Here is a 27,841-nt window from a genome sequence, read left to right as displayed (position 1 = left end):
GAAAAACCCTTACATGGCATATATACTAACACTGTCTTACTTTTTTATCTTTTTACTTTAGAGAGAGACCATGCAAGCAGCAGAGAGAGGCAGAGGAAGAGAGACAGAGAGAGAGAATCTGAAGCAGGCTCCAGATCAGCAGCACCCGACATGGGGCTCGCCCGATGTGTGGCTTGATCCCACAATCCTGCTCCATCATTGTCTTAAATCTTCCCTTCCCTCCTACCTGTTGCAAAAACAAAAACCAAAACCAAAATGAGTAGTAATAACAACTATTCACTACATTAAAAATCTCAGGCCGCCTGGTCAGTTAAGTGCCCCTCTTGGTTTCAGCTCAGGTCATGATCTCACGGTTCATGGGTTTGAGCCCCACGTAGGGCTTTACACTGGTAGGGCAGAGCCTGCTAGTGTTCTCTCTTCCTCTCTCTGCCCCTCTCCCACTCGCACTGTCTCTGTCTCTCTCAAAATAAACAAATAAACTTAAAAAAAATAAAATCTCTACAATTTGATAATAGTGTTTGCTAAATTGAAGTTCAGTAAAAAATTAACAGGACTACTAGCCACACTTTATTAAGGAAATACATGTTCTGAGTGCAGCAGGGAGCCATCTGAGAGATTTTGGTGTTTTACTACTCTGCCCTGTGTTTGAAAACTAAGCAGAAAGCTCAGTGTGAAACTACTTCCGGGGGATCACATAATTTATCTTATGCATGGTGCTGATCCTCTGCTTGTCCATTGCTTCACTGCCTTTTTCAGCATCTCTTAGCGACCCACATCTCTGGAGGATGATGCAATGGACACATGGCTTTTTATTTAGAGAAATGTTGGCTGAACCCACCCCATTCCTCCTTAAGTTGTATCATAACAGACAGCTGGATATTTGGAAATTTTTCAAAGATCCACTGGATTGTTTTCACACAGAGTTTTGGTGTCAGATAGATGGTGTGTGTGTGTGTGTGTGTGTTGAGAAGACATTGCAGAAAATATACAAGTAAACGAGACTCATAAATTAGTATGAGCCTACACAAAATTCAACATGAAAATGTTCCATCTACTTCAAAATAGCCGATTGAAACGGGTCAGAATAATTGGATAATTAGCCTGGACAGTTATACTATTTTGAAAAGGTGAAGATAAATAACTCTTAGAGCATAGCCACCATCAATTTTCCACTTCTAATTTCTCCCAACAACCTGAATACTTTCATGACCAGTTAGGTAAAGCTCTAAGACTACATTTTATTACATTTATTGCAAGTTGGATGTTATTCCTACTTTATGTACCACAATTGAAAACCGTCTGGACCTTATGATTTTACCACCCCTCCCATCTCCTTCCCCCCATTTTTAAACATTCAGGCTTTTCTTTGAAGCCTGTGTACCTAAAGTGAATTCAGATTTGCTGCCTGAGATCTAGAGTCTCCAATCTCCAGCATTTCAAATTTATGACTGTAATCTATAAGAGTCTTTAGCAACAGACTTAGGAAAACATAATCCACGGACTTCACCCACCTATCCTCCAGCCAGATCTTTTTGGAGGTAGACAACAAACAGACAGACATATGCCTAAAAAAGTGCACTACCCCTAAAAACATAGGGCTGGTACTTTGCTTCGGAAGGGGGAAGAAACCATCTGGAAACTCTCAGTGCATCCAATGCCACATAAAGGGTATGTGTGCTGGCAGTGCCCCCAGCAGGCCAGGGCATGGTTGGGAATATGCTTTCCAGAAAAAAAGAGGACGTTCTGGCAGTTCCTCCCTGTGGGATCAACTACGATGTGCTGAGGAAGAAGTACAAACCAGTATCTGCCTTCCCTTGTCCTCTTGTGCACAAGAACACAGCCTGGGGAGTTAACTGAAACGAGCACACTCCAGAAAACTGCTGAGAGGGTTCTCTGGTGTTACTATCAGGTATGAGATATTGAATAAAAGTTCTTCCCTCAAACCCACCCTAACCCCTCCCAAACAAATTCCAGAACAGTGGAAGCAGTGAAAATAGCAATATGGACAATTTTGCATCATTGGAGAAGCCAGCTCATTCAGAACCACATTCGTAGTCGACAATTCAAGAAACAATCATGCACGGCAGGGATCTGGGCAGAAATAGGCTAAATGCTCATTTCCTATAGGAAACCTTCCAGTTCCTAGGTTGGCAGTCATTACAAATGGGAACTTTACCCCATACCAGGATTTTCTCTTTGAGAAATTAAGCATGGAACTATGATTTCTAAAGATTTCATAGAAAGTATGCTTAAAAGAAAAAAAAATCAAGTTTCAGACCAAATGCTGTGCTTAAGACTAAAGCGAATTGAGACCAGTATAACAAAATATTTGAAGTGAAAGTATCTTATGCTTTGTAAGCACCAATCAGAATAATGACAATACTGTCTGTGCCCAGCGTGTATTTATTAAATGCACAAATACAGTGGTAAAGCATTTTTAGATGTCAACACTCAAAACAAAGCTAAGGACCTTTTCCCTCCAACCTGGGAACATATTTTCTTAAACAGTTAAATAAAACTTGGTGCTGTGCCTTATTGGCAATTTTTTTTCTGGTTCCTATAAATGAAGTCTGTTGCTTCAGGTGGACACCTGGCTTGTTCACTAACCTTGGTCTACTTTTAGATCTGGATAATTATTTCTTGGGAGTCATGCAGGTAAGAATGTGGTGTATTACAATGATGTGTTACCCTCTCTTTTAAGGAGTTGGCTTTGGGGAAGTCTGAGTTTTCCCGGATCGAAAACTAGTACAGACAGGATGGAGAACTTGAACTGCTGAACAACTGTCGGTCATGCTGGAATCTGTTCCTCCCACTTTAGCTGCAAGAAAGAATTCCTAACATAGTGCTGCACGTATTCTACAGGATGACAGATCCTAAGCCCCCTCAAGATTTAGAGAAGACCCATGATTTGCCACTTCATACCAGAAACCTGCCATTTTGCCAGCTTTCCAGGTTGAGTCCACCCAGAAAGAGCAGAAGCACCAATACCTGGCGGCTTCCTTCCAGGCATACTGGTCAGCATAGTTAAAACAGGCAACACTCCAGGGGAGGAAGTAACGTGCGTGCCACTCAAGGAAGGATATAGAACAGAGAAGTTTATTTTACACTATCCGTCCAAGAAAACAATCTCCATAAACCAGTGCAAAATGTGCAACAGAATCAATACGTGTGTCTTAGCTCTGAGAGCCCAAATTGGTGATTTCCTCTCCCGTTCCTTCTTCGGGCAGGTGCCTCGTCGGCTGGCTAACGCTGGCCTTGGTTTGCACCATTGACAGAAACATTCAACCAATTTGTAGCAGGTTATTTTTACAATTCATACCAGAATGTGTACAAGGGACGGGGGGGAAAACCATACTGAATGAATGATAAGTGATCAGTGCTTAAAGTAAATACAGGGGGCGGCACGGGCAGGAATCCACAGTTTCAATAAATACAAGTGTAACAAGCATGGGTGGGTCTCAACTCGGTGGAATTAGTCTGCATAATAATTCAGCATCATACAAAATCTAGCAGGGCTGTTGAGCAGTGATTGGCAGCAACGTTCACAATAACTTATGCCCTTGAGCGAGTCTGCATTGAACACATTCTGCGGTTCCCAAGGTGTCAGTTCTCTGTTTCCTCCTTCCCTCGCCATCCCTCCAGGATGGGAGGGGTGGAGCTGGGGCAGCTTGGTGGAGGCGTCCCACGAGGAAGGACGCTGGCCCAAAAGCCAGCTGTCAGGGTCCAGTGTACTCAATACCGAGTGGCAAATTGGGACTTTATTGACGACGTCTGTGCAAAGTGCGCTTCTCTCCATTTTCCAAGAAACCAGTGTCTGTAGCTCCTGCACAAAAAGCAGTGGTGGCCTCTGGGTCTCTCCCTGTCACCCCGAATACCAAGTGATGAGAGCGCATCTCAGGGACTCTTGGGCTGGGAAACTTCTGGCGCTGACTTCCCGGCACCTCCAGGACGGGTGGTGTAACCGGGGCCCCTCATCAAAGGCCTCAGGCAGGCTAGAACTATTGCTTGAAAGACTAGAAGGAACCTAGTGACAAAATGATTGTCCTAATGGATATGTGGGAAGCTGTCTTCTTCCTCGAAAGCCTTGTGCCCCCTGGATGACGCCTACAGGACTTCAGGGAGGCATCCTTGCGTATGAAACGTCATGCATCTGTTCCCCGTGGCCTCGCCCAGATGTTCCTCTACTAAGCACTAAATTCATGCATGTTCCACCATGCCTGGGACTTGATCCCAGAAGACATGGCGGGGACAACCTGTGGATCATCCACTAATCCAGAGCCCGGTGAAAGATGCGAGAGAAGTTCTCCATCTCTGGAAGAAAAGGAATAAAAAGGGGAGCCCCCCAAAGTGAAACAACCTCACCCAAACCCAGTAGTAACCTAGGTATCGCCTCAAAACATAACAAAATCCCAAACACTCCCTAGCATCAATATATCCTCTCCTCTCTATTCCTTCGACAGTCTCAGGTCATAAATTAGGTTTGTCTTCCATCCAATAACTTAAAAAAGGAGGAGGGATTGTAGTAAGTTTTGCCTGGCTTGGGCCAGTTAGCAGCCAGTTTTTCTAGAATCTCAGTCACTGTTCAAAAATGGAGCTTGAAAATTCACGCGGATGTCAGAGTCTTCACACGGAGGAGGCAGGAAGGGGTGGGTGAGAGAAACCCATGGAGGAGGGGGAGCAGGGAGGGGTGGGAACAGCCTGGGCCACCAAGGCAGGAGCAGAGGCCTGTGAACAGCGCGGGAGAGCCGGATGTGCCGGCTCTGGGGGCCCGCGTGACTCGGGGTGCGGCCGGGTCTTGTATTGCACAGTAAAGAAGGACTGAGGCTCGGTGGGTGGCCAGGCGGCTCAGTGGTCCCCGCACATGGGCAAGTTCACAAAGGTGAACACGTTGAACTCTGTCATGATGGAGAAGCACAGGAACACACCGTACAGGAAAAGGCACCCGCACCCGAGCTTCTTGTCCAGCTGCCACTTGTTCAGGTGAACGCCAAACACCTGCAACACACACAGCAGGGTCAGAGGGTGCGGGAAGAGGTAGCCTTGGGCCTTGGGGTGGCCATAGCTGGGGGTAGGGCTGCCAATGGCTGATCTCGTGGAGCACTGATGGTCTCTGAGCACCCCCAAACCCATCGTTCATGTGGGAAGTCAGAACTTGGGAGATAACTTTACAAAGTCATAATGATGGGACCAATCAACACGGGCATGGTGGCCGTCACTCCTCCGCACTATTCTGTGCTGGTGGCACCTGTTCTGCCTCTTCACCCTCTTGCCCCAGGCAGCCCCTGGCCCCTGCAGACACAGCCCTGGCAGTGGAGGCCACACCTCTTCCATTCCTGCACCTAGAGGCAAGAAGGCTGTACCCCTTGCTCTTCGCTGCTCCTTATGCACTCTTTATTTTTTTCTCCTCTCAAAAAACCTAAGCTTGGAATCTAAAGTCTTCCAGCAGTCATACTCCATCTCACTCGAAGTCAACACTGCAAAACCAGTCTCTTTCGTCCTTCCCCAGAGCCCGGAGTCCTACCCACTGCCACTCCTGTCTATAGCACCTTGTCGTCCTGCCCAGCAATTTCACCATCAACCGAGAGGATCTTCCCAACACCCGTCCTACACCCAGTCTCCTGCAGCCATGCCCCGCACCTGCACTGCACCCACTAGCCACAGGTGGCCCCCCAAATTTAAATGTATATCAAATAACATTAAAAACTCCATTCCTGGAGCGCCTTAGTGGGTCAGTTGGTTGAGCATCCGACTCTTGATTTCAGCTCAGGTCATGATCTCACAGTTGTGGGGTAGAGCCCAGGGCTGGGCTTGGTGCTGAGCCCACGTGGAGGCTGCATGGGGTTCTCCCTCTCCCTCTGCCCCTCTCCAGTTCATGCACTCTTTCCCGCCTTCTCTCAAAATAAATAGACTTAAAAACTCAGTTCCTCAGTTGTACTAGCCACATTTCACGTGCTTGACATCCACACGTGGCCAGTGGCTGCTGTCCAGTGCAGGTACAGGCCAGCGGACAAGTTCTGCTGGACAGCCCTGCAGCTGAGACCTGGTGATTAGCAAGAACAGAAAGGACTCCGTGCCAAACACCTCACTCTCTGACAGCCATCTCCTCTTTCCTGCTTACTCCATCTGGTCCCTGTACTCCTACAACTCTGCAGACTCCCAGGACCCAGAATTCATTGCCACCCCCACCATTTCACTGCCCATCACCCCTCTCTCACCTTACCCTGCTTAAATTCCACCAACAATCGTTAGAACCACCCCTAAGCGCTCTTCACTGTTTACTTGTATCTCTCTAGCACTTTTGTCCTTGTATGGCTAAAACCACAGCCTTTTGGTTCAAGCCCTGCTTCCAGCTATTCCATATTGCTTCCACGCAGCTGACCCAGGCTGGAGGAAAACGCCTGGCCATGCCGAAGGGTCTCACTTTTTACGTTTGTTTTTTTTTTTTGTTGCTGTTGTTTTGCTTTTTAAATTTATTTTCAGAGAGAGGGAGGGAGGGGCAGGGAGAGAGGGGAGAGAGAGAATCCCAAGCAGGCTCCATGCTGTCACCACAAGAGCCTAATGCAGGGCTGGAACTCACAATCTGTGAGATCATGACCTGAGCCGAAACCAAGAGCCGGACGCTCAAGGGACTGAGCCATCCAGGTGCACCCGAGGTTTCTCACTTTTGTTTGTTTTTAATTTTTTTGATGTTTTTATTTATTTTTGAGACAGAGAGACAGCACGGGCTGGGGAGGGACACAGAGAGAGGGAGACAGGAACCCAAGCAGGCTCTGCTCTGACAGCAGAGATCCTGATGTGGAGTTTCAATGCACAAGCCGTGAGATAATGACCTGAGCAGAAGTTGACGCTTAATTAACTGAGCCACGCAGGTGCCCCCCTGAAGGCTCTGACTTTTAATTCAAGCCCACAAACCTTGAGTGAGCCATTTATGGCAATCATTCCACATTTCCCTAAATTCACTGTCTCTCCCTTTCCTGGATGGCTGTTTCTGACCTCTCCCCTCTTCTGAGACCCCCAATACCTTCCTTTTCCACCCTCACTCTCAGTGCATGATGATGTTCCCGTCCACAGAACTCCCACCACCAGATCCATTTGCTCACCTTCTCTCCTGCCAGTGAGGACCCGTCGCCCACGACCCTGTCCATGGCCCACTCCCCCACATGTGCACACCATCCCACCTCCCCTTACTGCTCAAGAACATGGTCCCAGAAACTGCCCCTCTTTTATTTCCATCTCCCCATCACTCCCCGGGTTACTCCAACTGGAGTACAAGAATGCTGCTAGCTCCCTCATATTAAAAAACAACTACATTTTTTCTGGATTCCCATTTCTCTCCTTTATTCACAGCAAGATGACTTCAAAGAGTTGTAAACACCATTGCATCCAATTTCTCTCCTTCCTTCCCGTTACCTTGTTCTACTCAACCTTTGGCCTTATTGCCCCATGCAGCCACCCTCAAGAGGACTGATAACTTTGTATTTCTTTTTTTCTTTTAATTTTTTAAAAATCTTTATTTATTTTTGAGAGAGTTAGAGAGAGACAGAGTGAGAGCAGGGGAGGAACAGAGAGAGAGAGGGAGACACAGAATCCGAAGCAGGCTCCAGGCTCCGAGCTGTCAGCACAGAGCCCGACGCGAGGCTTGAACCCACAAACTGTGAGATCATGATCTGAGCCGAAGTCAGACGCTTAACCGACTGAGCCACCCAGGCGTCCCCTGATAACTTTATATTTCTAAACCAAATGGCCAACACTCAGGACTCCTTTCCCATAACAGAGCCAATCACTCCCTCCACCCCGAAACACCTTCTCCCCTTAGCTTCCAGATGCCATACTCTCCTGCTTTGCCTCCCACCTCTCTGATTGCTCATTCTCTGTTCCCTTTGGTGGTTTATTGTCATCATCCTGACCTCGAACTACCAGAGGGCACCAAGACTCAGATGCTGGGCCTCTTTTCTGTCCTCACTCACCCTCTTGCTGACTGATCCAACTGCAGGGCTTTAAATATCATTGTGCCTTCAGCTTGGACGCTTCTCCTGAACTCAGACTCCTCTTTCCAATGGCTTTCTTGACCTTTCCCCTTGGGTGTCAAATAGGCAAGATAGCTCAAGAGGTTTGAAACTACTCTTCCCCTGCCCCCCCACAAACCTACTTCTCTCCAGCATTCCAGCAGCCCCATTTCAACATCCCAGGTGGTGACCAGCCCCATCTCCTACAGGTGTATACATGTAGCTGTAAGCATGCGCTCTGGTGTCAGATGGCTTGCCCCTTCATTCATTTAGTGTCAACTACCCTAGAGGTCTCAGATGTTCATCTGTATAATGGGGCTAATATAGTGGCTACATGATGGGGGCGTGATGAGCTCCAAAGGGGAAAATGTATGGAAAGCACTGAGCACAATGTGTGGCTATGACAGGTCTCATAACCCTAAGTCATACCAGACTCAAAGAAACTCCTACGCTATGGAAGAAAAATTGCATAGGTTTCCACTTTTGCGTAAGACAGTGTTTGCTTTAGTAAATCTTTGAAATTTGACTCACAGTCTGATGCCATAAATGACCTCGCCAGCTTCCTGCCTGCTCTTCTAAATTCCCATTATCAACTATATGGACATTCACATGCCAGTATAATTCAATGATGATTTCCTTGAAGATTTCAGGAAAAACCACATTGCATCTCAATGTTTTTTTTATATTTAAAAAAATGTTTTTATTTATATTTGTGAGAGAGACAGAGCAAATGGGAGAAGGGCAGAGAAAGAGAGAGAGAGGGAGACACAGAATCTGAAGCAGGCTCCAGGCTCTGAGCTGTCAGCACAGAGCCTGATTCAGGGCTTGGACTCATGAACCATGAAATCATGACCTGAGCTGAAGTCAGATGCTCAACTGACTGAGCCATCCAGGTGTCCCTCAATGTTCACTAATGTGAAAATTTAACCACATACTTGTATATGAATGGATACTTCATGTGTTGGTATGAATCTGTTTCTACCAAACATGGCAGCTGAGTTGGAATATCGTACTATACAAATAGATATGATAGCCAAGACAGTGGAATGGCATGAAAGTATACTGTCAATGAAATAATGTATTCTTAGTCTCTGAGAATTGGTCAAATCCATGGATTTATAGAGGTGCTTATTAACTTGGAACAGACAATTAATTGGAATCTACCCTTTTCTTCACTAATCCTGCAGAAAAAGTGGATCTCCCCTTTGCTTTTGATAAAATGGCTTGTGCCTGACATAAGGCAGGGCCTTGCTTCTCAGAGGTGGGCTGGTTCCGTTCAGAAAGAGGGAATGTTTTCTAGTGAGTTGCTAGGATCCACTTATAGAAGAGACAGCCACGAATGAGATGGGACATCTGGAGGCTGACTGTCCCCATCCACCAGAAGGCCAAGCCCATCTGGTGTCCAAACAAACTCTGTGGCCAAAGAACCCAAGGGTGGGGGTGGGGAGAACACAGGAACTCGAGAGGGGAATAAGCTGAAGCCCTACCGTAACAAAGACGGAGGCCAGGAGTAAGCCCACGGAGTAGATCAGTCCTCTGCTGTTTAGCCGAATCTGTAAGAAAGGATGTGCAGTTAGGCTTCCAAAAAGGCATCTGCTCTGTGCAGGAGCTCAAGCAATTCTGAGTAGCAGTCAGTGCAAATCTCTCCTCTAGGATGGCAAAGGGCAGTTTGGACAGCCTTGCTCTGGGATTGGTAGTGGGAATATCTACTTCCCTAGGACAGCTAGGGGGTGCCCTTGTGTAGTCCACTCTCAGTCCAACCCCGTCCTTCCCTCCAGGGGCAGTGCCTACTGGGCTGCAGCATGGCACTCCAATTCTCTGACGTGTGGCCTGATTCTTATTGCTCACAATACTTCCCTGTGGACCTGACCTCCAGGGAGCATTTGCTTTCCTGGCATATAGCTTTTAGGTTTACCTTTTGAGTAAATTTCCTAACATGGGTGATGGGAGCAAAATTTTGAAAAATATTACTGAAATTTTCTCTCTCTCTCTCTCTCTCTCCCTCTCTCTTCTCTCTCTCTCTTTCTTGAGAGAGAGGGAGAGAGAGCAGGGCAAAAGGGACTGAGAGAGCGAGAGAGAGAGAGAGAGAGAGAGAGAGTGAGCGAGAGAATCTTAAGCAGGCTCCATGCTCAGTTCAGAACCCCACATGGGGCTCAATCCCAGGAGCCTGAGATCATGACCTGAGCCAAAATCAAGAGTTGGATGCTCAACCAACTGAGCCACCAGGCACCCCATAAAAACTTTTTTCTCTCTTTTGCATTAGTTTGTGACCTCTTCCCAAACTTGACAGGAAGAAGTGGATAAGGGTTGTTACTGTGAGCAAGCAAAGAAGAAGAAAGAGTTAACATTCCATTTGTGATATTCATAAAAGGATTTTTGTTTTGTTTGTTTTTCAGAGTAAGACAGTGGGGTTAGCAGCCAAACACTGAAAAGAGAGAAACAATTTTTGGAATTCTTATAAAATAGCTCTGTCCACTAGAACTTTCTGCAATGATGAAAATGTCCTGTATCTGTGCTGTCCCATATGGCAGCCATTAGGCACATGTGGGCTATTGAGCCCTTGAAAGGTGGCTCATCCAACTGAACAAAAACTTTAACCTTATCTTCAACCAATTCACATTTACATTCAAAGAGCCATATATGATCAGTGGCTGTAGTAGTGGGCAGAGCAGGTAGGGAATATTTAGAGGCCGACCCAGCCAACAAAGATCATAGAATTTTTTCCATAGTGCACAGAAGATGTCCCTTCTGCCCTGACCTCAGTCAAAGGGTCATGAGGTTGGCTACCCTGAGATAGGAGGTATGCCTTAGAGCAGCTGTACTCAAAGCGTTGTCCCTGGATAGGCTCGAGCAGCATCACGTGGGAGCTTGTTAGAAATGCAGGATCTCAGGCCTCACCCAGTCCTCCTGAATCAGAAACTTTGGGGATGGGCCCATCGAGCTGTATTTTAATAAACCTCCAGGTGGTTCTGATGCATGAGAAAGTATAAGAACCACTGACTTAGAGCAAGTACAGAGGTTAAACCCACTTCTGATCTCCACGGGTTCTGGGGCTTTGACTTTGACATCTCTTTTACACCAGTTCTCTTATAAAGTCTTATCTGCATGGAGGCTGGGGACCATAGAGCCTCACCAATGTACACTGTCTTGCCGGGAGTCAAAGGCTCACCTGTGTTTACAGAAAGGAAAAGCAAGGCAGGCTGATAAGTTCATTAGAGAACAGAGAGACAGGGGACCTTCTGACAAGGTTCAAGGCATCTCTTGGTGCCCCTTTACCAGTTTATCCCTGCAGTGTAGGTATGGAAACACATGGGTATCTCTGTAGGAGGATGTGTTTGGTTTACCTTTTGGTGACAGGAAACTGCTTTCCCCAAACAGACCCTTTGTGTGGGGACCCAGGAACATAACACATCTCCTTATGCAGGTTCTGTCCCAGAGGGAATACGCTGGACTTTCTCCCCTGCCTGCACAATCCATGTGAGCCAACCATCTGCCAAACCCCAGCTGGAAATTATTCCCAGCCAATAAATGCCTTCCTAAGAGTAAAGGACTCAAAGCATATCTCTGTGACACTAAAGCAGTGGGTTGACCTGGTTAAATCAGTGTAAAAAAAAATAATGAGGGATTGGATCCATCCCAGTCCAGCTGGTAGTTCACCTTCCTGCAGACCCTCCACCTGGCTATAGATCAATTTTCCTCCTTTGATCAGCTGTGTAGGTATAACGAGGCCAATGTCCATCACAAATGCCTTGTACTGAAAAAGATTCTCTGCCCCAAAGTATTCTGTCCATACTGAACCTATGATAATGCCACATGTACCCTGGCCAGAGTTTAAGGGGAAAGGCAGGGTTTCTCAGAGCAAGATGGTAGCCCCTGTTCAGAGTGAGTAAGAGCCTGCTGGGGCTATACTCATCACAGTCCTTGGGCTGACCCTGAAACTGTGAACACTCAGAAAACCTTTTGAGCTCTTAATTTTCAACATTACATGGATTCTTTTAAGAATGTGGCCAATGCATTTTAAGCCCAGCTCACCCTTTGAGTTCCAGGGTTGAATCCTTGTCAGCAGCAAGAGTTGAGTAAAGTGATTTCCTGCCCATAGGAAACCAAGAGCCAGTGAAAGCCAAGCTCCAAGCAGGAAAATTCTCTTTGGCCAAGGCTTTTGCCTTTTCCAAATGAATAATATTCAACTAGAGCACTGGAACTTCACTCTTCCTCATTGACATAAAGTCTCAAGGAGTGGTGCTTCTAAAATTCTAAATCTGGCTCCAAAGACTAAAGACAACCAACCTTGGTGAGGTTTCTGAGTAGTTTTTTTTTTTTTTTCACATTTTCACCTTTTTCTCTGCCACATGCACCCACAGGGGTTATTTTTGCTATTTCACTAGTTAGAGACCTGCGCTCTCAAAGACTGTATTGATTCCTTGCTAGCTGAACCCCCACTTCCACATGGACACGACTGTCAGGGATTAGGGTTCCTTCAGTTGCCTCTGGGTCCAACTTGAACACTTCCCAATTACTGGAGACTATGGATGGTTTGGGGCAGGAGTTAGTCAACTACGGGCCATCGGCCGAATCTGGCCCATCGCCTGATTTTGTAGATGAAGTGTTACTGGAGCTCAGCTCGTTCCTTAGCATGCCGTCTCTGTGTCTGCCTTCATGTAGAAGTGGAAGAGCTGATAAGTTTGATAGAGACCATACGGCCCACAAGGCTTAAAATATTTCTCTTCTGGCCCTTTCCGGAAAGTTTGCTAACCCTTGGTTTAGGGCATGGGCTCCAGACCCAGTTCACCAAACCTCTTCTGAATCCCTGCTTGGTCACCCTCTTGATATATAATCATGGCAAAGTGACTTAACCTCCCCAAGCCTCAGTTTCCTGAGAAGTAAAATGGGGATAATACAATTCCCACCTAATGAGGTGGTTGTGAGAATTAATGGAATTAATCTATGTTAAAGCTTGAACAGGACCCAGTGTATAATGGGTTCTCAGTGCATCTGGGCCATTATCCTCCACTCACTCATGAGCTGCCTAATCCCTTCCCTGGCATCCCTGGCTGCTGCTTTTATAAGCTCACCACCCAGCAGTCCCCTGATCAAAGCCTCAGTAGATGTCAAACACCATGAGGGCAGGAACCATGTCTGACCTTTTCCTCTGCCTGGCACAGGGCTAAGCACAGACCACATGCTTCAATATGTAACCAATGGATGGACAATGAATCCATTTCATTGCAAAAGTGAAATGGAGCAGAGTAGACTTGTCAGAGAGAGGCTGAGAGCAGAGAGACCCTGGATGCCACTTCCAGATGGGATTCCAGAAGCAATGCATCCTGCCCAACATTCCCTGTCCCCCTTCTCCACTTCATTTTTTATGAACGTATATAGCTTATTTTGTCTACCTAACATTTTATTATGAAAGTTTTCAAGCAGTCAGAAAAATTGGAAGAATTATACCATTTTCATAGTGTTTGATAATAGTTCACAGGTGTTTTGTTTCTGGATGCAATTTCTGTATGGTGAAATTTACAAATCCTAATTGCACTGCTCAGTGTGTTTTGAGAAACACCTACAAACCGCGTAACCTAAACTGTAGTCATGATATAGAGCACTTCCATCCTTCCCAGAAAGTTCTCTTGTTCCTTCATCAGTCTCACTTAGATCAATCACCGTGTCTAAGCTTGGCCTGTCTGAGAAATTTCATATAAATGAAACCCAATAATGTGCATTCTTTTACACCAGGATTCTTTTACTCAGCATAATTTTTTTAAGATTCCTTGGTATTTTTCATTGCATTACTAGCTCACTTCTTTCATTGCATTACTAGCTCACTTCTCTTTATAACAGCATAAATATTACACAGTTTATCTAATTATTCTCCTGCTTATAGGTATCTGGGTTGCTTCCAGTTTGGGGCTATTAGGGTGCATTGTTTTCGTAGCTCACAAACAACATGAAAAGAGATCTATAGTGGTCCCTCCCACCCAGAGGAGAAGAAGGAATGAAGATCATGAAGACCTCCAGGGGCTCTGCTGGGACCCCAAACACACACACACACACACACACACACACACACACACACCACCAGCATCCTCTCTCTGTAGTTGGGCACTGGGAGCCTCTCCAAATGGGGGAGATTCACCTTCCCCACCTTGGCACACTGCTGTCTCCCCTTCCGGACCTCAGTCGGGTCAGATGGGGTGCTCACATCCTTCCCACCTCACTTCTATTCTGCCCATTGCTCCTGAAGTCCCTTCGTCTTTTCCAAGTTCACTGAGCCCTTGCTGGTCTTATCCCCCCTTGTGATGCAGATCATATCCTGACCCTGCCTGGTCTCCTTCTTACCTCCCCAACTAGTCCTGATGCTCTGAGGGTAGATGCCTGTGTCTTCAGTTTTTCCTCCTTCCACATAGCACCTAGATCTCTACCTCTCTACACACACTGTATGTTTTTTAATTTTAAAGTTTATTTCTTTATGTATTTTGAGAGAGAACGAGAACAAGTGGGGGAGGAGCAGAGAGTGAAAGGGAGAGAGAGAGAGAGAGAGAATCCCCAGCAGGCTCGGTACCGATGTAGGGCTGAGCTGAAGTGGGACGCTTAACTGACTGAGCTACCCAGTCACCCCCACACTGTACATTTAAATAAGCATCTGCTGGTGATGCTGAGCACGTGTGCATCCTTGTGTACATGTGTATGTGCACGTGTGTGCACATGCGTGGGGTGCATGTGTGCATTGGAGGCAGTGAGGTGGGGTGGCTAGGGGCAAGAGTGCATATAGAGCTGGATGAGGAGACTGACGTGGGGGTGGTTTTAAGCTGATCTTTTTAAGTAACAAAGTGAGGGGGCACCAAAATGTTTTTTTTTTTAATTGGGGCATAATTTGCATACAGTAAAGGCACAGATCTCAAGTGTACTATTGGATAAGTTTTGACAAATGCATGTACCCATGTGTGTGACATCTCAACAAGATACAAAACATTTCCATCACCCCAGTAAGTTTCCTTGAGGGCAGCAAGTTTAACTTAACCCCCTTAAAAGTAGTTTCTTGGGGTGTGCTAAGCCGGACAATAGCACGGGCCCTCCTCATCTCTGGACCACCTTTGCATAAGCCTCTGGGCTGCAGCTGTGCAGTGTTGCTCTGAATGATGGTTTCGTGCTCCCTGAGTCACAGATGCAGGGCCCATTAAGTGCAAATGCAGAAAATCTCCATGGCAATGCCCACCAGAGAGCATCCTAGGCACAACTGCCCGACATTTAACACTGTTTTTATTTCTTGCCTTCAAAATACACAAATTCATTCTCTAATTCCCTCATGGTAAATAATTATTGCAGAGGAAACAGCAGGCTAGTTGGTTCCAAAGAAAACAGGAATTTGGCCCACAAATGTGGGCCCTCAAAATGTGCATTTGTTTTCATACGGATGCACACACAAAGACCCAGTCAGACCTAGTTTTAAGCATGCACGCGGTTCAGAAAACAGTTCCCTAAATCCTACACAGTTTGGAGAGCCAACATCCCTGGCCTCAAAGATTATAACTTCCCCATATTATAGTTTAAAATCTCTCTATGGTTTGAGGTCAGCTCCACACAACCGGCAAATTCTTTGAGGAAAAATAAGAAGCCCCTGGATTCTTGCTAATTTATTATAACCTGGAACACATGTTACATGTCACTTCGCATTTTCAGATTTGGGTAATTTGAACATTTGTGCGGGTGTAGGCTCCAAATGGAGTGTCTAGCTGTGGCTTGATGTTGTAAGCTATCACTGGGTGGGAATCTCTTTCCCTGACACAATTAAATGAGGTAAAACAATGAATAAGCCTTGAGAAAAAAGGCACTTCGATGGCTGAGTCCTGTCCTTCCCAGAGTGCTGTCATGAACACAGTTGCACAGTTGCTCTCCGGAGCAAGTAGGGTGGGTTTTGTTCTCCCTGTGTAAAGACGAGGCAGCTGGCACTCTGGGAAGTTCAGCACGTGGCCAAGGTAAGATTCTGCTCACCAACTCCAGTGTGTGTGTGGTGTGGGTTTTCCCCATGCATCCAAGCATTTCTGTGACCCCCATGGGTATCCTACAATTTAACTCAGTTCTGACACTATTCACCCAGTGACCCCATCAGACGGCCCAGGTGAAGGGCTCAGTCCTACAAGACTCTCCTTCCCCCACCCCAGACACCAGTCACAAGTCCAGGTGTCACCTGTGCTTCCGAGTGACTGGCTATAGATTGGAGATTCAAAGGACGCACTGCTTGCGTTTGATTAGCTTGTTGGAGTGGCTCACAGAGCTCAGGAACACACTTCATTGACTACGTAACCAGTGTGTCCTAAAAGGGTAGAACTCAGGAGAAGCCAATTGGAGAAGATAAACAGGGCAAGGTCTGGGGAAAGGGACAGAGCTCTCTCTGAGCGCACCACTCTGCCAACCTCCACACGTTCACTAATCCGGAAGCTCCCCGAATCCCCTCCTTCTGGGTTTTTATAGAGGCTTCACTGCATAGGCAATTGGTTAAGTCCTTGGCTATTGACAACCGATTCAACCTCTGGCCTGTCTCCTCTCCCTGGAGGTCAGAGGTGGGACTGAAAATGTCAACCTTTTAATCACATGGTTGGTTCCTCTGACAACTAGCTCTCATCCTTATGTGGGGTTGGAAAGTCATCTCATTCACCTAACAGAAGACACCTTATAGTTCTTATCATTTGGGAAATTTCAGAAGCTTTAAGAGCTCTGTGCTAGAAACAGGGATGAAGATCAAACATCTATTTCTTACTATAAATCACAGTATCACACAAGGCCAGGGAGCTGAGGAGGGATCAAGTAAACACTGAGCACTGGAATTCTGACAGTAAATTTTAGACTCTTCTTTGTAGCCAGCAGGGCACAGAGAAAAAGTCAGAGTTCTCTTCATCCACTAAGAACTCTCAAAAGTGGCACCTTGGCCTTTCTTGCCTACCATTTCTGAAACTACCTTGAATGAACCATAAGAACCACAAATGCCAGTGTGGCAGATGCTAATGGGACTCCACCCCAGTGCCCCTTCTTACCATTCTGGTGGGACCGGCTGCCTCCCCATGACCAGTACCAGTGTCTGTGCCTGAGGGCTTTCCCCCCAAACCATGGAAATGCCAAGCTGCCCTGCATCAATGACTCTTGGGGCAGGCACATGAACATGAAGCCCCCCTGCCCCTTGATATTTCCTCCTAAATATGTTCCCTACCCCCTGGCGGTCTTACACATCTCCATGAATGGCACCAGAAGTTACCTTCACTTTTTCTCTTCCTCAGCCCCTCCACGCATCCATGAGAAAACCTTATTAATTCTTCTGAAAACTTTTTCTCCCTTCCTATACTCACACCACCTTAGCCCCCATCGCTAGCATCTTGTCACCAGCTCCTGGACTAGTTTTCCTCTTCTTTGCCTTCTTGTCATACATTTCCAAACAGTATCAAATATGATCTTAAAGCATAAAGTGAACGATGCCTTTACTCTGCTTGAATCCTCAGTGGCCGTTGGAACACAATTCAAACTTTCCACAACAGCCAATAAAATCTTCAGATGACCAGGCCCCTGTCTTCTCCCAACTCACCTCCCCATTAACAGATGTTTAGAAGCTGATGAGAAATCAACCACCAGGTCCTGCTGATTCTTATTCTGCAGTTTCTTCTGGCACCTTCCATTATTCTCTCACTTCACTGCTACAACTGAGGCAGAGTGGATCACTGGTCTCAGTTCCCTTCCCTTGTATTCTGTGTCCACCCCCTTTCCACAGCCTCATGGTGGGCAGAGGCATTTTTCTGCTTCTTAGATTTGGGGTTGGCCATGTGATATGCTTTAGCCAATGGGATATTAGTGGATTTAACACAAACACAGGTTTGAAGTGTACTTCCATTATTGAGATGACCTTTTGTGCTCTTCATCCTGCAAAGAATGTGCCTCAGGAAGTCAGTGGTCCAAAGAGGATGACAGACACACGGAATAACCCTGTCTGAAGCTTGGAGCCAAACCTAGATCAGCCAAACACCAGTCACCTCACAGAAGCATGAATGGAAAGTGTATGATAATGTATGTTTGCTGCTGAATTTGGGGATGGTTTGTTACACAGTGTTATGGTAGCAATAGCTAACTGATACAAACTATCCTAATCCAGGTCACTGTATTTTCTTTCCCCTGCAAATGTATCATAACTGGTCTTATCTGGCTGGCTCCGATGCTTTCTCTATATGGTAGTCAGAATCTTCTTTCTAAAATGCACATGCAATCACACCTCTCCCTCCCTCATACACTTCATTTTCTGACTGCCATGGCTCTAGCTCATTGTGTCCTTTAGCATGTGACTCCTGTATCTGGTTTCATCCCAGCCATTCATCCCTCCACTTTTCCACTTCCTGTCCCCACCCTCTACTCCCAGCCTAGGCGCTACCCTCAGGTCCTTCGGTGTGTGAACCTTTCTTGGAGCTTGGTCTTCTACAAGCTATTCCTCTTACTGGATAATCATCTCACATTCTTTACCTGCTTGGCTCCAGATAATCTCACATTTTCAGAATAAGCATCACTTCCTTACAAGCATTGGAGGTCCTTAATCCCTGCCACATACCTTAAAAAAACATCACACTTTGGGCACACATCACACTTTCTTTTGGAATTACTTGCATAACTGTCTCCTTCCAGAGGCTGCAGCTCCAGGGGCACAGGACAGTGTCTGGCTTGCTCACCAAAGCATTCCCCAATGGTGGTTACCAGCTTAGCACACAGTAAGTGTTCAGTTAATGTGTGATCAGAAAAAGAATGAGCTGGGCAGAAAGTGTAGGATAAGAATGTTTCTGATCACCAGGGCGACTGGATGGCTCAGTTGGTTGAACATCTGACTCTTGGTTTCAGCTCAGGTCATGACCTTACAGTTGTGGGATTGAGCCCTGCACTGGGCTCCATGCTCTCTCTCTGTCTCTCTCTCTTAAAAGAAATAAACTTTAAAAAATGTATTAAGAAAAGGAAAGTTTCTGATCACCTCTTCTTTTTCCCTCTAAAGTTTCTGGAGTTAGGTGGACTCCTGCTTGGAAAATAAAACAGACTCTCCTCCTATTACTTTGTGGATTCATTTTGCATTTTTAAGCCCTAACTCGGAGATCTGAGTTTTGTCCTGGTTTCCTGGAGCCTGCCTGGTGACTTTCTTAATTCTGTTAGAGCATGTGGAACAGACATTCATTGCCAAAATGGGACAAGAGGTGCTCATTTTCCAAACTTTGACTTTTAGAAATATTTATTTCAGGCACTTAGGTAGCTAGCTGGCTTCCAAGCAAACCACAAGTGCTAAGAAATGTCAAAATTTGTAAAATTGCCTTTATTCCACACTATCAAATGCCTGAAACTATGCACAAAACAGCTGTCTTGATGGTAATTATCCAATAATTATGACTTGGAAACCCCAGCAACTTGAGATGGAAACATTGCTTCAGAATTGTCAGCAGGTCCATTGTGAGGGTGGGAGAGGCCATTAAAACTCACACGGGCTTCTTGGTTCTGATATGAGAGATGCAGAGAGATATCATGGGGTTACCACTATGCTAAATGAAAGGAGGCCCCTGAGTGTCCTTCCAGAAATGAAGCCTCTCTCTCAGGAAAAACTGGAAGTGGAGAAGAGGGAAGACAAAATGCTCATGGCAAATAAACCCTTAAGTTTGCGCTTTTTTCATGAGCCTGGAAATATTTTTCCAAGCGAGTTCTGTATTGTGGCGTGAGGTTATACAGAGCCCCCATATGTGGCTGGGCATTGGGGACTGCATAGAGGGGCCTGATGAAAGCCAGGTGGGGACCCAGGGACTGAATAAATGGGGATAATCCTCATGGAAGGATCCAGAATGTTTCCTCCAACCTTTAGTTGGGAAACCACTGTAGACATATAATGAACCATAGCCTAGGGAAGCGAGGATTTTAGCTGCCACAATCACTCTGGAATGTATAGAATAGGAATCTTGGGGTGAGGAGTGGTCTTTTTCCTCCAGGTCCTTCCTTCCTACTCTTCCTTCATTCTCTTTCTTCTCTTTCTTTCTTTCTTTCTTTCTTTCTTTCCTCCCTTCCTTCCTTCCTTCCTTCCTTCCTTTTCTTTTTTCTTTTCTTCTTCTTCTTTTTTTTTTTTTTTTTTACAGAGAGAGTGCAAGCATGGAAGGAACAGAAAGAGAGGGAGAGAGGGTCCCAAGCAGGCTCTGAGAGGTCAGTGCACAGAACCCGACATGGGTCTCAAACCCATGAAACCACGAGATCATGACCTGAGCCGAAATCAAGAGCTGGACGCTGAACTGACTGAACCACCCAGGCACCCCCAGGTCCTTCTTTCTTTACGTGAAGCTTGCAGAGCTCACTTTAGCCTTATAGGCAGACCCTATTCTCCCCTTTAGCAAAGATTCAAACTCAGGGATGGATCTGGTCTAAAATCCTACCCAGCAATGTCCCTCATACCTCTGTGCCCTCAGCTGCACATGGCAGCACTGTGGCACCGTTTGCTTTGGGCGATATTCTCCTCCCTGCTGCTTTGGTCTCTGGTATTTTGCAGAGAGAAAAAAGTCTCACTGTTTTCTCTCTGCCTATTACTGGCTGTGACAATCTCTCTGAACCTTGGTAGTTTGATCTCCAGAAGAGGACTTGGGACAGCAGTGCACTTAGAATGAAACCCATTACCCCTGTAAACCTCACCCCTGCATTTCTATTGCCTGGCTTCCCTTCTATTATCAAATACAGCATGCTTCAATGCCTTGGCATTTGCAGTCCCCTCTTTCTAAAATGCTCCCCCTGCCCTTCAGATACCCAGCTCTTTTTTTTATTATTCCCTCCTCGGCATGGAACCCACCTCCCGTCCAACAAATCCAAAGTGGCACGTGCTGCCCATTCTATGATATCATTGTCTTCATAAGGCTTTTGCTCTCCCAAGTTAGTGCACTCACTAATGGACTGTCTATCTCCCCCAACCCTGGTGCATGTTCTAACGGGGAGGGTCTATTCTACCCAGTTCGTTCTGTGTTTCCAGCACTTTGCCAAGTTCTTCACACATAGCAGCTGCACAATAAGTGCTGGCTGAAGAAATAATCCTTGCCTCATTTAGCTATAGTCAGGATTAGATGAGGCCATGTGGGCACGGTGTCCCTAGAGTGCCTGGCACATAGTAGGTCAATGAATGTTAAGCTATTCTTATTGTGGTTTTCTTCCCACCCCCACCCTCCATCCCTGCTCTCTTCTCAGGTCAGGCTTTTCCTTCATTCTGTTCTGCTCACATGTCTTTCATCACCCCAGGTGGTAAAGTTTAGGATCATCTATCCATCCATCCATGCATCCATGCAGCCATGCAGCCATGCAGCCATGCAGCCATTCATCCAACAAACACTTGTCGAGCAAATTCTAAGTACCAGGCACCACCACCAGGCATGGAGGAAACAACAAATGCACAAGACGGGTACAATCCTTGCCCTAAGGGAGAACATGTGTCTGGGGGAGACTCAGACAAAGGGAAAAAAGTAAGCTATGATGGGAACTGCTCAAAAATACAGGAATGACACCTGAACCAAGCTTGGGAGATTACAGTAAACATCTAAGCCAACACCTGAAAGATGAACTGGAGAAAGACCAGAGAAGCCTCTTGTAATGGCCCTTTTACCCCTTCTGTGAGGTGCTCTGGTTCTAGATGGCTATGTTCTGGGACTCCTAGATTCTAGGAAAACAAAAAGACACAGGTTGGTTGGGCAAAATCCTGGGCCACTATTTTGGTCTACCATGACTAGGCAAAGATGTATTCTGTACAAGTGAAGTCTCCCAGAAAATTGAAGTCCACCTCTCTATAGGCCAGCAACTGTTTTTGATGAAAATATTTCATCACTTTTTCTTGATGACTCAGAATCACCACCATGAATATAAATTTTTTACCTGAGGTGAAATATGGCAAAGCTCTCAGGACCTATTGATGTATATGGAGTTTCTTGCCCCTACCATTAAGAAAATAAAATTTATTCTCTATTTAAACAAGTAAAATGTCCCACTATGTGCATGATGGTAAAGGGTGCAGTGTGAATGGCAAACACAAAGTGGACATGGTCCTACACTCAGACTCTAGTAGCAGACAGATGATGTGGGTACCTAACCATCAGGTAGGAAACAGAATGGATCAACAGGGACATGGAGAAGAGATTATTACACAATTTGCAGCATGAGGCTGTATCTGGGCAGCAAATGGAAGGGCTAGAGACCTAGGTATGTCGTCGGGACTCAGAGTATTCTTTTGCTTACAGGATTTCCTCCTTGTTGGATGCCCTCTCAATCAAAGAGATCAAACTATCTGAGTAAAATACAAAAAAAAAAAAAAAAACCCCACAGCATTTTAAAGAAAGCCACTAGGCTCTGAGGATGGTTTTGTTACTCTGTCCCTCCTTAATTCAGCTCACCCGGCTGTCCTTCCCTGCTTCTTGACCATTTACCTTTTAGTTTCTGACATAGTTAGGCTCAAAAATTTTCCTGATAAGATTTTACTACTTATAAAATACAAGATTCTAGACTACACAGTCTTAATCATATATAATCATTGGCTTCCTAATAGCCCCTAAGTTGTGAATATTACTGAAAAAGAAGTAGACATCTTTCCAAAGACATGCAGATGGCCAATAGACACATGAAAAGATGTTCAACATCACCCATTATTAGGGAAGTGCAAATCAAAACAGTAATGAGGTATCACCTCACATCTGTAGGAATGGCTAAAATCAACAAGACAAGAAATGACAAGTATTAGCAAGGAGGTGGAGAAAACGGTATCCTTGTGCATGGTTGGTGCAGCCACTGTGGAAAACAGTATTGAAGCTCTTCAAAAAAATTAAAAAATCCAAATACCACATTATCTAGCAATTCTAATATTGGATATTTATACGGAGAAAACAAGCACACTAACTTAAAAAGATATATGCACCCCTATGTTTAATGTAGTATTATTTACAATAGCCAAGACATGGAAGTAACCTAAGTGTCCATCAATAGATGAATCAGTAAGGAAGATGTAGTGTGTATATGTGTATATATATATACATGGACTGAGTAAGCCACAGGAAAAAAAGGCAGAGCATAAGAAATACAGTCAATGATACTGTAATAGCAATGTAATGGGACAGATGGTGGCTACATTTGTGGTGAACAAGGCATTATGTATAAACTTGTCAAACCATTAAGTTGTACGCCTGAAACTAAGGTAATGTTGTATGTCAACTATACTCAAATAAAAAAATAAATAAATACAAGAGGGATTCCTGGGTGGCTCAGTTGGTTAAGCGTCCAACTCTTGGATTTAGCTTGGGTCATGATATCACTGTTCATGAGTTTGAGCCCACATGGGGCTCTGCACTAGCAGTGCAGAACCTGCTTGGGATTCTCTCTCTCTCTCCCTCTCTCTAATAAGTAAATTAAAAAAAAATTAATTAAAAAAATAAAAAATAAGTTAACAAATATTTTCCTTTGAATTTTAAAAGTTCAAAATGAAATCTTTTCAACATATGGTGCTGAAACAACCATATGTCCACATTCTAAAGAATGAAGCTGCACCCCTACCTCACACCATATACAAAAATTTTGATTTCCCTGCAATTCATAAACTTTATAGATTATATTGCTGATTTTGTGCTTTCAAAAGAGAGCACTACATTGGATGTCCGTATCCTGGAAATAAAATGAAGATCTCTCTGGGATGGAGTACAGAAATAGCAGCATTTGGAAGAAAATGCAACATGACACATCTTTCTCCAGTTTTCTGAGCAAACATTTCCCCCAGGAGCACTCTCTTGTGTGCCATGCCTGTTGATCACAGAAGTGGCCTGTTTCTTCTCCTGTCTTTTCCCCTTCACTTCAGTTAAGGGTGATCTTCAACCACAGGATTAGATGTGCACAATCCCAGCAGAATGACCAAAGTGACCCAATTATGTCATGTACAGATGGAAAACATGAATTTGGACTAAAAATCTAACAGGGCCTGAATTTCTGTCTTCATGATGTCACCCTGTCACTAAAGTCAGGAACCTGAAAAGCATATGTTTTCATGAGTGTGGGTGATACTGAATGAGAATTATGTTTAATTTTCTGTTCTTTGAAGACTGTTGGGAGAATTTCAGAAGGACAGGAAAGGCGGGCAGATCATCAGGGCTCATTTATGGCAGACAATGTGCCCTGCTAAGTTGGGATTTCAGGCCTGATATCCACGTTCAGTCAGGGAGATTTCAAAGCTGATGGGGAGGAACTGGTTCATTTACAGGACGAATTCTGAGTTGTTATTGTTGTTGGTTGAAAGGCTTTGCTTTCACATTATATGATTGCACCCTCTAACCACAGTAAAGAAAAAAAATAAGCACAATGGATCTTTGGTACACTGGAAGGATTTGCGTCTCCTGCTCCTGTCTGTCAATCCCTCCCTGGAGAGAGTCCATATGGTAAAAGTCTATTATATATGGATCAGTTTTCCAGGTTATTTAGAACACCATTTCTTTTCATCTCTTTGCTGCCTGCTTTTTTTTCAAAACTATTTTATTTATTTATTTTTTTTAAGAGAGAATGCCAATGCGGGGGTGGGGGGTGCAGAGAGAGAAGGGAACAGGGGATCCAAAGCAGGCTCCATGCTGACAGCAGTGAGCCTGATGTGGGGCTTGAACTCATGAACCATGAAATCATGACCTGAGCCAAAGTCAGTTGCTCAACTGCCTAAGCCACCCTGGTGCCCCCTGCTGCCCGCTCTTTAGCCACTATTCTCTGGTCTTCACCAGAGGAAACAAAAAGCAGTTGAAATTCACACAGGTCTGAATTTTACTTCTTTACAACTCTGACAAGTGGGGAAATGCAACAGGGGCACACACCAGGTGGATCTGCTGGTGAAGTCAACAGATCCACACCCAGTGCTCTGAGCTGGGTTAAGGTGCACAGAAACCAGGCAGAGATGGGGTGCTGATGAAGATAGGCTCTAAAGACGGACCAGGAAATGAGAGACAGAGCATTGCGTTTAGCAAAGCGAGAATCTCTGGAGGGAGGGAGACACCCAAGGCTGAGTGTGACTGAGTAACGATAGAGGGTCCGTAGTAGCACTTCAGAGGAAGTTATGTTGTGCTATTCACGTTATATTCAACACTGTTTTCATGGCTCAAGTATGTACATGCCCATACTATGTGCCGCAAGGAAGCTCGCCCTCATACAGCTTCCTCTGGTCAGAATGTCAGGGTAACGCCTGTTTTAAAAAAAAAAAAAAGGGGGGCGCCTGGGTGGCGCAGTCGGTTAAGCGTCCGACTTCAGCCAGGTCACGATCTCGCGGTCCGTGGGTTCGAGCCCCGCGTCGGGCTCTGGGCTGATGGCTCAGAGCCTGGAGCCTGTTTCCGATTCTGTGTCTCCCTCTCTCTCTGCCCCTCCCCCGTTCATGCTCTGTCTCTCTCTGTCCCAAAAATAAATAAACGTTGAAAAAAAAAATTAAAAAAAAAAAAAAAAAGAATGTGAGGGTGCCATGAAGCTGTCCTCCAAATCTCAGGAATGAAACAAGGACAAATGAAAATGTAAGGAATATTGCCATTTGCAAGAAATAATTAGGCACAAATAAAGAACTTCAAGGTGTTCATATTCTTTATAACAATTCCAGCTTTGGGAAAATAGCCTCAAATGTAAATACAGTTTTATGTAGAGTTTTTTTTTTTAGATGTCTAGAATCTATAAGAGTGATTTACAGAGATGTGTGTTGCATCATTATTTATAACTGAAAATCTTGAGGCAAGATGTGTCTAACAGCAGCACGGTTAAGGAAATTTTGGTATAAGTAAAGAATATGCGGTTGCCTTTATTTTTTTATTTTTTTAAATGTTTTATTTATTTTTGAGACAGAGAGAGACAGAGCATGAGCAGGGGAGGGGCAGAGAGAGAGGGAGACACAGAATCGGAAGCAGGCTCCAGGCTCCGAGCCATCAGCCCAGAGCCCGACGCGGGGCTCGAACTCACAGACCGCGAGATTGTGACCTGAGCTGAAGTCAGACGCCTAACCGACTGAGCCACCCAGGCGCCCCTGAGGTTGCCTTTAAAGATGATGTTTCTAGTGAGCTTTTAAGGAAATCTTGATATGATGTTTGATATAATGAGGAGTATAAAAAGCAATGCACATAACTGTAGAGTGGAGTGTCAGCTATATAAACCAGTATGGAAAGGAAAATATGCTGAAATATTGAGAACTGATAGTTACAGATCATATTATGCATGATTTTTATCTCGTCCTCTGAACCTGCAGTCTCATGGGCAGCCACAAGCCACATGTGGCTGTGTAAATTGAAATGAATTAAAATGAAAAGAAAAAACTCCAAGTCTGCCCTTGAACGAGCCACATTTCAAGTTCTTAAAAAGTCTCATGGAGCTAGTGGTTACTATATTTGACAGTAAAACATACAACAGCTCCATCATTACAGAAAGTTCTACTGGGCAGACACTGCTCCAGAGTTTTCTGGCATTGGTTTCTCTAGTTTTCGATGAAGACCATGTACTATTTTGATAATCAGAAAAAAGGAAAAACAAAGTCAAATTAAGGTGACTCGACTGTAGAAAAACCCAGGAGATTGTCTGAGGAATGGCAAAAGAGAAGCAAGGTGATTTGTGATTTAAGGAAGCAGCTACTTTAATGAGAGAGATTCAATATAATCAATAATATGTTCTCAACGTGGTTACAGGAAAGATGTATTAACTGGGAGGGGGAGGGTCCACATATGACTCAGAAAAAGGAGCTCAAAGAGGCAGGATTGGTCAGTGTGCCCCAGGATGGTTGTCATGACAGGGAGAGGAGCCCTATGATACGAGCTGATGCCTCAGACAATAGCAACTCAACGGCTCCCGTAAAAGGTTGTCCATTAAATCCTCTTTCTCGTTTGGCCCCCACTCACAACCAGACACTCCAGACTTTAGAGACTGCTAGTGTCCACTGACATCTTCATTGCCTCTCCTTCCTGGATGCACAGCTAAACAAGTGTCCTGGATCCTTCTTGCATCTAGGTGGGAATGTTTGACTTATCTACACAATGGGTGGGAGCAGAGAGGACATATACGACCTTCAGTCCTCATCACAAAACCATCTGCATAATATTCCATGCCCTTGCTTTCTCTGCTTCCTGTGTGTCTACTGGAGAAGGACTCCAGGAGGGTAGAACCACAGGATGAAATAAGCCCCAATCTGAGTCTCTGTCTGAAGAGCCATGGGAGCTGCCAGGATGGAAATATCTGCAGGGGATTTGGAGGAAGAAATAAACGTTTCTTGGGCTGCCCCAGTGAAATGTTGGGGTTGTTTATGATACATATAGTAGTAGCGATACTTACTCTAACACATAAATTCTCATTTGATCTTCTATGCAGAACGTGTTAATGCAGCAGGTCTGGTTCCTTAATCCTTGCATGCCTCTAGGGGAGCCTAGAATGATGACAGATCCTCAGCCAATCCCCAAGAATGCGGTCCTTGGAATGTTCTTTGTGTTACTGATGAATGATGTTGTTTTGTGCTCCAAAAGCAATGGGGCATGCTGTACCAGCTTGTCAGGATTGTTTAGCGAGCTTTATGATGTATATCTGGGGTCTATGCTGGAATTCTGAATTTTGCTATCATGGCTGTATACTGAGCAGGAATGTGTCTACCTGACCAGCACTCCATAAAAGTCTCAGATTCCAGTGGACTGCCCTGGATAGAGATATCTCACACATGTCCGTATAGGTTGCTGCTAGAGAGAAAGCATGTCTTATGTGACCTGGTGGGGCAGGAATTGGTGCGTGCATCTGACCTCTCTGGATTTTTCCTGATGCATTTCGCTTTTCTGCTGCTTTTACTCCATATC

At 45.1% G+C, this 27,841-nt stretch overlaps 1 protein-coding gene across 2 annotated transcripts in view; it reads right to left on the bottom strand.

Moving 5' to 3' along the window:
* Positions 1-3,075: 3,075 nt before the first annotated feature.
* SLC24A3 (solute carrier family 24 member 3) overlaps positions 3,076-27,841 on the bottom strand; it is a 486,519-nt gene continuing 461,753 nt past the window's right edge. Inside the window, exons 16-17 of one of the 2 annotated variants that reach the window (XM_047069241.1) lie at positions 9,494-9,559; positions 3,076-4,995 (exon numbers count right to left, since the gene is read on the bottom strand). In XM_047069241.1, coding sequence (XP_046925197.1) covers positions 4,846-4,995; positions 9,494-9,559 — 216 coding nt within the window. In that variant the 3' untranslated portion in view covers positions 3,076-4,845. The remainder of the gene's footprint in view (positions 4,996-9,493; positions 9,560-27,841) is intronic. The other variant, XM_047069242.1, reaches the window with a different exon arrangement.

This window comes from Lynx rufus, unplaced genomic scaffold (genome assembly GCF_022079265.1).
Source record: "Lynx rufus isolate CCGP_SWC_20201006 ecotype Redwood Valley unplaced genomic scaffold, mLynRuf1.p SCAF_8, whole genome shotgun sequence".
Classification (NCBI taxonomy): Eukaryota; Metazoa; Chordata; class Mammalia; order Carnivora; family Felidae; genus Lynx; species Lynx rufus.
This window is presented reverse-complemented; position numbering and strand designations above follow the sequence as displayed.